Source organism: Rhinopithecus bieti, unplaced genomic scaffold (genome assembly GCF_001698545.2).
Source record: "Rhinopithecus bieti isolate Rb0 unplaced genomic scaffold, ASM169854v2 scaffold_14876, whole genome shotgun sequence".
NCBI classification, from domain to species: domain Eukaryota; kingdom Metazoa; phylum Chordata; class Mammalia; order Primates; family Cercopithecidae; genus Rhinopithecus; species Rhinopithecus bieti.
The window spans coordinates 360,534-371,537 of NW_016807955.1; the positions used below are offsets into that span (position 1 = coordinate 360,534).

The window sequence follows — 11,004 nt, forward strand, 5'->3', positions numbered from 1 at the left end:
AAAAAAAAAAAAAAAAAAAAAATGCTGAGTGATTTTCCTATGGACACAGCTGATAAGCTGGTATGTAAAATAGTTATCAAACTTTAGTCTTTTAAATTTTTATTCATTTCTCTTGCCACTAGCTTTCTTAAATACTTTACTGATAATATTCGCAATTAAGATCAAATCCCTAATAAGTGCTGGCTCTAAGTGAAATGGGGCACAGGAAGAGACAAGAACCAAGACTAAAGACTAACAAATGATTAAAAGTGAGATATACTGTTAAGGATTCTCTTGTTTTAGGAGTAAAAAAGTAGAGAGCAGGTGCTAAAACCCCAAGGTTCCAGCATACTCAAGATGCTCAAGCAATATGCCTAATTTAGGGAAAATAGGATGACTTTTGATAAAAAGAGGAAGGGTTCAGAAGGAACTAGGGCAATGGTAAGTGACTTTTTGCTAGCTCTGGGGAAGCAGCCATCTGCATATTTAATTTATTCCTTTCTCTGTATTAGAAAGGATAAGCAAAAGTTTCAAGGGTGGAAGTTCAAATGGGGGTTGAGGAGTGGTTAGAATAGGATACAGGTACATTTATATCCAGTATGGTGCTATGTTTTGGCAGGATTCCTGAACTCTTTTCAAGTTTTGGAAGTTCTGTAAAGCTCTTAGTTACAAGGTTAAGGCAAAATCAGCAGAAATGTTTACAACATATTTTAGTAACTTTTACTCATCTATATTGTTTAGAAACAGCTGTAAGTTAATGTGCATCATTTTTACACAGGTGAAGCAGATTATAGTGATGGCAAACAGCTGATACAAAACAGTTCTGCTCTGGCAAGTTGGTTTCCTTATTAAAAAAGAGAAAAAAAAAAACAGTTCTGCAATCTATCCTTATAGCAATAGTCATTCAAGAAAACCATTTTCTTGAATTCCATTTCCTCCATGAAAGGAAACAGATTTTGCCTATTTGGAGCAATGAAATTTAGTACAAAAATAATATATGTCTTTACAACAGGTTTGCAGTAGGTTGGCAGCTTAAATACTTTGGGTCAAGGAAATTAAAAGAACAGTCATCTTTCATTAATATGTTTACCAGTGTTCTTTGGAGGTAATTATTATTATTATTATTATTTGAGACAGTGTCTCACTCTGATGCCCAAACTGGAGTCTACTAGCACAAACACGGTTCATTGCAGCTTCAATCATCTAAGCTCAAGCGATCCTCCCACTTTAGCCTCTCAAGAAGATGGGAACACAGGCATGTGCTACCATGTGTGGCTAATTTTTTTGACTTTTAGTAGAGACAGGGTCTTGTCATGTTATCCAGGGTGATCTCGAACTCCTGAGCTCAAGCGATTCTTGCACTTCAGTCTCCCAAAATGCTGGGATTACAGGCATAAGTTATTGGGCCCAGCCAAAGGTGAACTTTGATGAAGCAAGCTGAATACCGACCACGATTAATTTGTATTATAGTTACTTCTCACTTAGTAGTGAAGCAGCAGGAATGTGGGGGCGGTATAAGTCAAACAACACAATACTATACACATTATAAACCATAAATAATTTAGACCATGTAAGAACTTACCACTGTACCAACAGAGAAGTAAAGACAAAACATACCCAAGTGATCACAATCAAAATCACGAGTGGTGGTGGCTCTTTGAAGGGTATCTGTTTGGTTTTCTCGTGCATCATTTTTCATTGATTTTCTTATGTCATGAACAGATCTTCCAATTTTCTGTTTTCGTTTCGTGTTCTCCCTGTTCTTTTCACCAGCCCTAAAAACAATTATATTATTTGTCCTTAATACTGATTCTCAAAAAAACAAAACAAAATCTTCATAAACAAATAAAAACCCTTCCCATAAAGCTCTTTCCACCCAGGCAGGGTATCTTTAATCTTACATTATTAATCCTTCATGGCTTCCACTCCCTTCCTTCACAAAGAACTGAGGTGTAACATCTTAAGTCAAAGGACTCAAATATGATCTGCAAACTGCTTCCCACTATATGCTCTTAAAATTCCTACTTAAACTGATATTACAGGACAACTGCCAGTTGCCTGTTTTTGTAAATGAAGTTTATTAAAACACTGCCATGCTAATTCATGTATATACTATCTATGGTTGCTCTTCTGCTACAATGGCAGAGTTGAATAGCTGCAATAGAGGCAATATGCCCGCAAGAATATTATCTTTACAGAATATGCCCTTTACAGAAAAAACATGCCAGCCCCTGTTATCAATTATTATATTTATGCTGTGATTAAGTTTAAAGTCTGTATCCCTTATGAGTTCCACAGGGCAAGAATAAACCAAATTCTTGTTTCACCAGCATCAAGTAGAGTGTCTATAAAGTAGCAGACACTCCATAACTACTGAGAAAATGAATGAAAAAAAGAAGGAAGAACTGCACATTAGTATTTAATAACTGCATGCCTTTTGAAGGGTAAATGATTAAGAATTACTCTTTGACATATGTCAAAAGTTTTATTTTCCTTTGAGATTTACTAAATTTGACATAAGTTCTAGTAAAATGTTATTACTTCTGAAACGCTTCACAGACCAAAGCAAACTTCAAAGCTGGCATTTCGGCCGGGTGCAGTGGCTCAGGCCTGTAATCCCAGCACTTTGGGAGGCCGAGGCAGGTGGATCACGAGGTCAGGAGATCGAGACCGTCCTGGCTAACACGGTGAAACCTCGTCTCTACTGAAAATACAAAAAAAATTAGCCGGGCGTGGTGGCGGGCGCCTGTAGTCCCAGCTACTCGGGAGGCTGAGGCAGGAGAATGGCATGAATCCGGGAGGTGGAGCTCGCAGTGAGCCGAGATCCTGCCACTGCACTCCAGCCTGGGCGACAGAGTGAGACTCCATCTCAGATAAAAAAAAAAAAAAAAAAAAAGGCATTTCAAACAAATATCTAAAATAGGTGCATTTAATTAAATGTAAACTGTACCTCAGGCCAGGCACAGTGGCTCATGCCTGTAATCCCAACACTTTGGGAGGCTGAGGCAGGTGGATCGCTTGCAGCCAGGAGTTCGAGACCAGGCTGGCCGTCATGGCGAAACCCTATCTCTATTAAAAATACAAAAATTAGCTGGACATGGTGGCACACACATAATTAAATGTAAATTATGCACACACATAATAAAATGTAAAGGTATCTCAATAAAGTTGACTTCTAAAAACATAAAACAACATTTTACCTTAACTGTTCCAGAAAATTATCAATGTGTTCTTTCCAATTTTCTGGAAATCCAAACATAAATTTCCTTATGAGATAATTTGGATACCCTATTTAAGGATAAACAACAACAAAAAAAGTATTTAAAAGCCTAGAATTTTAAAGAGATATAATTGATTCATTAAATAATTCAAGAAATATGCACTCATTGCTTAATATGCACCAGGTACTATTATAGATATTCAGAATTCAGCAGTAAACAAAGCAGACAAAAACTCCTATCCTCATGCAACTTGCCTTCTAATGTGGAAAAAAAAGCTAACCAATAAGTACAATATCTTGTTTGTTAGACGGTCATGCAGGGACGGGTGGATAGGTGTATTGATATGTTCATGGGGGAGTAGAGGGGTGAACAGCAATTTAAAAAAGGATAATCAGGGAAGTCTTTAATGAAATAGCATCATTTGAACAAACTGATTGAGCTATGTAGTAATATGGGGTTAGAATACTGGAAACAAAACATAAAGTACAAGGCAAGAGTATACCTGGCCTGTTTGAAACAACTGAAGTGGCATGAGGAGGGGTTAGAACTTGGGAGGCCACTCACATGGGCAACAGAGGCAGTAAGAAGCATGAGAGATTATAATATAAGGCCTTAGAGTCATTTTATAGAACTGGCCATTTACCTTGGACAAGATGAGAAGCTATGGAAAGATTCCAAGCAGAGGGGCTACAGGATCTAATTTATTTAACAGGACTGCTAAAGCAAACTGCTATTTTGAGAAGAGCCTGCGGAAGAGCGAGGGAAGAAAGAATGAGACCAGTTAGGAGGCCACTGTAATGATCCAGACAAATTATGAGGAAAGTCTGGACTATAGTGATGCTGCAGAGGTCTCAGTTTGGGATATATTTTGGAGATATATTAATAGGATGTACTGACCCACACACTGATGTGGGTATGACAGAAATGGAGAATTTAAGGATGCCTCCAAGAATTCTGGCTACTGACACATGGAAAGATGGGGAAGACTATCGGTTTAGCAAATTTAAGGGAAAAGATCAGGTTTTAGATATACTAAGTTTGAAATGCCTACAGACATCCTAGTGGAGATGTCAAATAAACAGGGAAAATAAATTGGGTACTAACGGGAGAGGTCTTTCTTTGAGAAATAAAATTCGCATTCATCATCATATAAATTATATTTAAAGACTAAAAGGAATCAGCACACCACAGAGTGTATTAAGACCCCCAAGCTACCCCATTATTAGAAAAATGGAGAAACACACAAAGAAACTAAGAAGGAACAGTCAGCGAGGCAGCATAGAAATTGAAATATGGTATTAGAGAAGCTAAGTATTTCAAAAAGGTAGGTATGATTAACTCTGTTAAGTGTATACTGAATGTAGCAATGTGGAAGCCACTGGTGACTTCGATACGGGTTGTTTTGGTGAAGAACCGGAGGTTAAAGAGAGTTCAAGAAAAAAAAATGGAAGAAAATTCAAGAGAAATTAGATTTACAGAAGTAAATATAAACAAACTATATGAGTTGTTTTGCTATAAATGAGAGCAATACTGGCTAAAAGGAGAAATGTGGTTAAAAGAGAAATTAAAAAAAAAAAAAAAAGGAGAAGGGAGCGTTACTGGAATAACGTCCTTGAGTAAAAGAGAAAATGAGAGCTAGTGTACAAATGGAGAGGCTGACAGACAGTAATGTGCTAGTTCATCCATAATAAAAGCGGGTGCTGATCCAAGCAGGTGAGTAGATGTGGTAAAGAAATATCCTTCTGATTGTTCCTCTTGCTCAGGTGCTCTGCCCTCTCCCCTACTTTGCCCACCTGAGAGAGGGTAAAAAGAAGGTGGTATTGGAGATTTCTCAAAATATGAAGGAGTCATCAGGAAAGATGGGAGAGTGAATGAATTAGGGAAATATGGTAGGATACCAAGCAGCACCAAGAAACCACTAAGGGACTGTAACTTCTTGCTATTAAACATAAATTTAGACTACTTGGATGTGTTTTTCTCCAGTTATATTCAGCTGTGTGTAAGGCACAGGTAGAAAATCAGGTTACACCAGGACTGGGGTTGTACCAGGTAGGTTCAACAAAGAGAGGAATCAGGGAGTTAAATTATATTCTTATAACATAATTCCTTGTAAATAAGGAGTATTTCATTTGATATTTTAAAACTCACACAAATTAGGCTGGGCGCAGAGGCTCACGCCAGTAATCCCAGCACTTTGGGAGGCTGAGGTGGGCGGATCACCTGAGGTCACAAATTCAAGACCAGCCTGGCCAACATGGTGACACTATCTCAAAAATCAGCTGGGCGTTGTGGCACACACCTGTGGTCCCAGCTACTCAGGAGGCTGAGGCACAAGTAATCGCTTGAACTCAGGAGGTAGAGGTTGCAGTGAGCTGAGATCACACCACTACACTCCAGCCTGGGCAATGGAGCAAGACTCCAAAAAAAAAAAAAAAAAAAAAAATTTTCCCAAACCTCTTAACACTTCTGTGTCCATTCCCTGGGGCATATGTGGATCCCGTGCATGAAAACACTGGCCACAGGAAACCACGGGTGTTGTTGCAGGCTTATTTATCCACAGCTACTTGCAGTTGCTATTGCATCATTTTTTTGTGCCATGTTGGAAGTGGTCATGCACAGAACCAGGCTGGTGAAACCCTGTCTCTACTAAAAATACAAAAATTAGTTGGGCACGGTGGCAGGACCCATAGTCGTAGTCCCAGCTACTCAGGAGGCTGAGGCAGGACAATCACACTTGAATCCCGGAGGTGGAGGTTGCAGTGAGCCGAGATTGTGCCACTGCACTCCAGCCTGGGAGACAGAGCAAGACTCCATCTCCCAAAAAAAAAAAAAGAAAAAAATCACATAACTTACTAGAAATTGTCAGTAAGAGTGATAAAAATCAGAGAAAATTACCAATTTTATACAAGTTTTACATAATATTAGTTTTAATTTTAGTTTTGATTTATTCGTAATTATAAAATACATAATTAAAAGTTAAAAAATGTGTATTACTGTGAGAAACATGATTAACTGCTTTACTTCTTAAAATAACTTATCAATAATGACAGTCATTTACCTGCTTCTTTCATGGAAATTTGGTCTATCATGCCTTTTAATATATAAATGTTGCCTGATATAGTCCTAAGTTTGTTGTGCTCAATCCGCTCTATAATCACGTTACTGTGCCAATATATGTTAGTGATGTCTCTAGGAAAAAAAATAGTTTTGGTAGGGTCAAATATTCATATAGAAATTTCTAACAGAAAATAATTTTACACTCTAGCTACAGCAACACTAACAATGTTGTTAGTCTAATTCCAAAATATTTGACGGCCAAACATTAAAGCAGAACTCAACTGCTTGGCTATTGTAATCCCAATATTGTACCAAAAAAACTATACTGTGGCCAAACCATATCCCTTCTATAAAATATTAATAGTAAGGGAGCAGAGGCCTTGTCTCAGTATCTGATGCTGGCAATAAATACCTGCAGCTTCAGCTTAACTGATGCTAAGCTTCCAAAGGATGATCTCCCTGTCCCTCTCCTTCAGGGTCTATACTGTGTTAGCTTTTATGCAGAAAAGTAGATTGGATCCAGCTAATCTAGTGTTTTTTCACCCTCGCTATACAGCCAAATGTTTTTACCTTTCATTTTGGAAGGTACCAAAAGAAGTTTAAGTGGGGAAAAAAGAAATTACCGTATCAAATCACTGACCCATAAATCTATTCTTCATATTTCTTTAAAGAATAAATATGAAATAGAAAAAAATATGAAGATGTATCAGATAAATGATGAATACTGTCCCATTCATCAGGTAACTGATAATAATAAACATACTAATGATAAGCATGACGAATAAGGAAATCAAGTTACTTTTCTTTGGTCAACTAGGATTAAACTCATACATTATACCTTAATACAGTATTACTTCAATTCTTTTTTGCTTTAATTACTTATTTAAGAAACATTTAAATAACATTCTAAAAGCACTGTTCTCTAGTCTTTCATTTAATCCTCAGCACAACCAACAAGGTAAGTAATACAATTATCCACATTGCACAGATGAAGAAACTGAGAGTGACGGGATAAATAACTTGCCCAGGTAATACAGATAGTAGGCAGCAGCAATGGAATTCCAACAAAGGCAATCTACACTGCATCTTTAATAGTAAGGAAATGTGCACAAAGCAGACAGATAAAGAATGGACAACACAGATTTTACACATTCAACTTATAAACTTATATAAGTACCTTAAACCGTTATAACTTTTTTTTTTTTTTTTTTTTTTGAGACAGAGTCTCGCTCTGTCACCCAGGCTGGAGAACAGTTATAATATTTCATTACAAATATTTGTAGCACTAAGAAACTGGCCTTGAAGAATAGGAAATGGTGCTAATAGAGAGCAGAATTAGGTAAAGCCCACTTACCTGGTGATGCTCTCACTTTAGGGAGAACCAGAAAGTGCCAATGATTACTTAATATGTAGCTGTATGGCAAAGTTTTAAGTAATTTTGATTCCTTTTCTGGATCAGTAATTTATATCTGGTTGTCCCAATTTAGATGTAAGAATCTGGACTGAAATGCATGTAGTAAATATTAACTGATCATATATAATTAAGCAGATAATACCAGTCCACTTATTAGCACCTCAGAAAAAAAAAAAAAGCACTATACAAATAAACACTGTCACTATTTAAAAAATAACTTGAGTAAACATGCAAAAACAAAAAAGCTGGTAGCACTCAACATGGCTAGGACCTGCACAGTAATTTTACTTTTTTGCCTTCAGTTCATAACCTTGTTAGGTCATTGTTTTGTGGAGGATGCTATTTCTCATGCATCACCTCTTAAGTGCTTACACATAACTAAAGTTTTATTAAAAGAATAATGAAATAGTATACTTACATCAATTTTCCTTCTACACATACAGCAGTATTATTATTGATGCTTTTAATCATCCATTCCTGTAGCTGAACTACCTAATCAGGTACAAAACAAAGAACATATTTCCTGTATTACTTGCAGCACGGGCATTACAAAATTAACTTACAGTAAAAGAAAAAACTTGTCTAAGTAATCCAAATATTCCTTAGTGCCATCGATGTAAGATTCACATTCTATTCTAAATAGCAATAGGTAAAATTCTTGTATACAATGAAACAGAAAAGAATGAATTCAGGTTGTACTGCATTTGTTCTACAATCAAGAAGCAATTATACTTCAAATATTCTATTATCAATCTCAACTGGTAGGGAAAAAAAATCATGTAAAATCCCAAGGTACAGATTAAAACACCAAGTCCTGCAAAAAGCCCAATAACTTGGAGTGAAAAGGAGTCAGTTATGTTTTATCCTTAAAAAATTAGAGGTTTTTTTTTTTGTAAAGTTTAGACTTGTAGGAATTCCAATTTCCTACAAACTAAAAAGGTGACTGCTGGTAATCTAGATTTAACAGCATTTTATTCCAAAGTAAACATCTGAATAGCTCAGAGAACTCCTTATTATCTTACTGAAGTAAAATATCTTTCTAATGGAACACATTTTATGACAATCTATGCAAAGAAATTCTTGTATATACAATTCATAAAATTTAAAACTGAACTACTTTTGATGAGAATAAAGTCAAAATTTATGGAATAATTTGAGTAGCAATTTATTATATATAAAGTTACACATTTACAAATAAAAACAAATTCTCTAGCTGTAGTTTTATACTGAATCAGGAAAAAACATTAAAATGGGACAGTCTTTTGTTATGGCACATGTCAATTACATTCATTTAAAAAATTATAAATGACGGCCGGGGACAGTTGCTTAAACCTGTAATCTCGGAACTGTGGCAGGCCAAGTCGGAAGGAACGTTTGAGCCTCGCAATTCAAGACCAGCTTGGACAACATAGTAAGATTCCACAAAAAAATTAAAAAATTAGCTGGGTGTGGTGATACACATCTATAGTCCCAGCTACTGGAGAGGCAGAGGTGGGAAGATCACTTGAGCCTCGGCTGCAGTGAGCCTCAACAGATGACAGAACAAGACCCTCAAGAAGCAAATACATCAAAACAAAAAATTATAAGTAGGATGGTTTATAAGCCGTGGGTCTCAGTAGTAATGGCGAGGGGATTCACCATCTTGTCTTACCCTCACCCAAGACACAGACATGGCTTCTGTTTTTAAGCCCCTTTTAAATGTTTCTTTCTGAAAAAAGTAAAAAATTATAGGTAGGACTTGGGGAAGAAGTAGTAAATACTACTCTCTGTTTACCTTCTCCCACATTTGGAACTACCTGAGATATATCAACGCACCAGTCAGATGGAGATAATAATCCTGTACCATACTATTATACTGCTTATATAAGATATCAAAACGTTCATTCATTATTCATTCAACAAATATTTGTTGAGTTCTACACAATGTTTTAGATAATGGAGATTCAGTGAGAAACTAAACAGCTGCCTCTCTTAGGTTCAACATTCTTGTGTGTGTGTGTTGGGGTGGGGGGTGGAGGCAAGCAGGATAATGGCATCTAAACAAATATGAAAATGTCAGGTGGTGATAATTACTATGAAAAATAAATATAAGGTATTAGATAAATGAGGTGCTTTTTAAGACAACAGTCAGAGAACGTCTACGAAGAGAGAACTGAATAAAGTGAGGAATGAGTCACATGGATATCAGCAAGAAGATTCTTCTAAGCACAGAGAGTTAGCGCAAAGACCCAGGTAGGTAGCATGGAAGGCATAATATGAAAGGAGTAAGTGAGAAGGAATAAGTGGTGAGGTTGGAGATCTCCAGGATTAACTAAGTACAGCTCCATAAACCATGGTAAAGGCTTAGTGTTTTCTATTGAGATGACAAGTTACTGGAGGATTCTGAACAGAATGACAACATTTGATATTTTAAGGGACTGTTGGGTAGAGACGAGACTATATCAAGATTTTAGCTTCTGTCTGGAAAAAGGAGAAAAAGGAGAAAAGCAATACTGGAAGCAGTGAGACCACTAGGCTATGACAGTCATCCCTGGACTAGGAGGTAGTGGTTGAACAGCGAGAAGAGGCCACGTTCAGGAGAGTAGAGTCAATGGGATTTCCTCATGGTTTGGATGTGGAGCATCAGAGAAAAACAAGAGTCCAAGATGAATCTAAAATTTTGCCTAAATACTGGGGCCAGTGGTATTACAGTTGGTACTAATACAGGATAATGGAGAAGGTACGGTAAAGAAATCAAGAATGAGAATCTCACGTTTTCTCACATTTCAAATTTGGGATGCCTATCTGGTATCAATAGAAAAGTCATATAGACAACTGCACATCAGTGTAGAGTTGAGAAGAATATTCTGTGCTGGAAACATATTGGAGAGCTATCAGCATAGAGATGGAATTTAAAAGTATGACACTGGAAATACAGCCTAGAGAGTGTGTGTAGGTAGAGAACCATTTCTAGGGCTGATTTGCAGTAATTCCAACATTTTTAGGACTGATTCTGGGGAAAGGAAGAGGAAATAGCAAAGGGGACTGATAAGGGATGGCCAGCAATGTAGTAGAAAATCAGGAAAGATCCTGGAATACAAAATATAAAGCGTAACACTTCTTTTTTTTTTTTTTTTTTGAGATGGAGTCTTGCTCTGTCGCCCAGGCTGGAGTGCAGTGGCCGGATCTCAGCTCACTGCAAGCTCCGCCTCCCGGGTTTAGGCCATTCTCCTGCCTCAGCCTCCAGAGTAGCAGGGACTACAGGCGCCCGCCACCTCGCCCGGCTAGTTTTTTGTATTTTTAGTAGAGATGGGGTTTCACCATGTTAGCCAGGATGGTCTCGATCTCCTGACC

The 11,004-nt window shown here is 37.2% G+C and overlaps 1 protein-coding gene across 1 annotated transcript in view; it reads right to left on the minus strand.

Moving 5' to 3' along the window:
- The window catches only part of MIS18BP1 (MIS18 binding protein 1), a 49,723-nt gene that overhangs the window by 21,682 nt on the left and 17,037 nt on the right, over positions 1-11,004 (minus strand). The window contains 4 exon segments of the mRNA XM_017884193.1: positions 1,597-1,754; positions 3,180-3,267; positions 6,259-6,389; positions 8,090-8,163. Of these exon segments, the coding sequence (XP_017739682.1) occupies positions 1,597-1,754; positions 3,180-3,267; positions 6,259-6,389; positions 8,090-8,163 (451 nt within the window).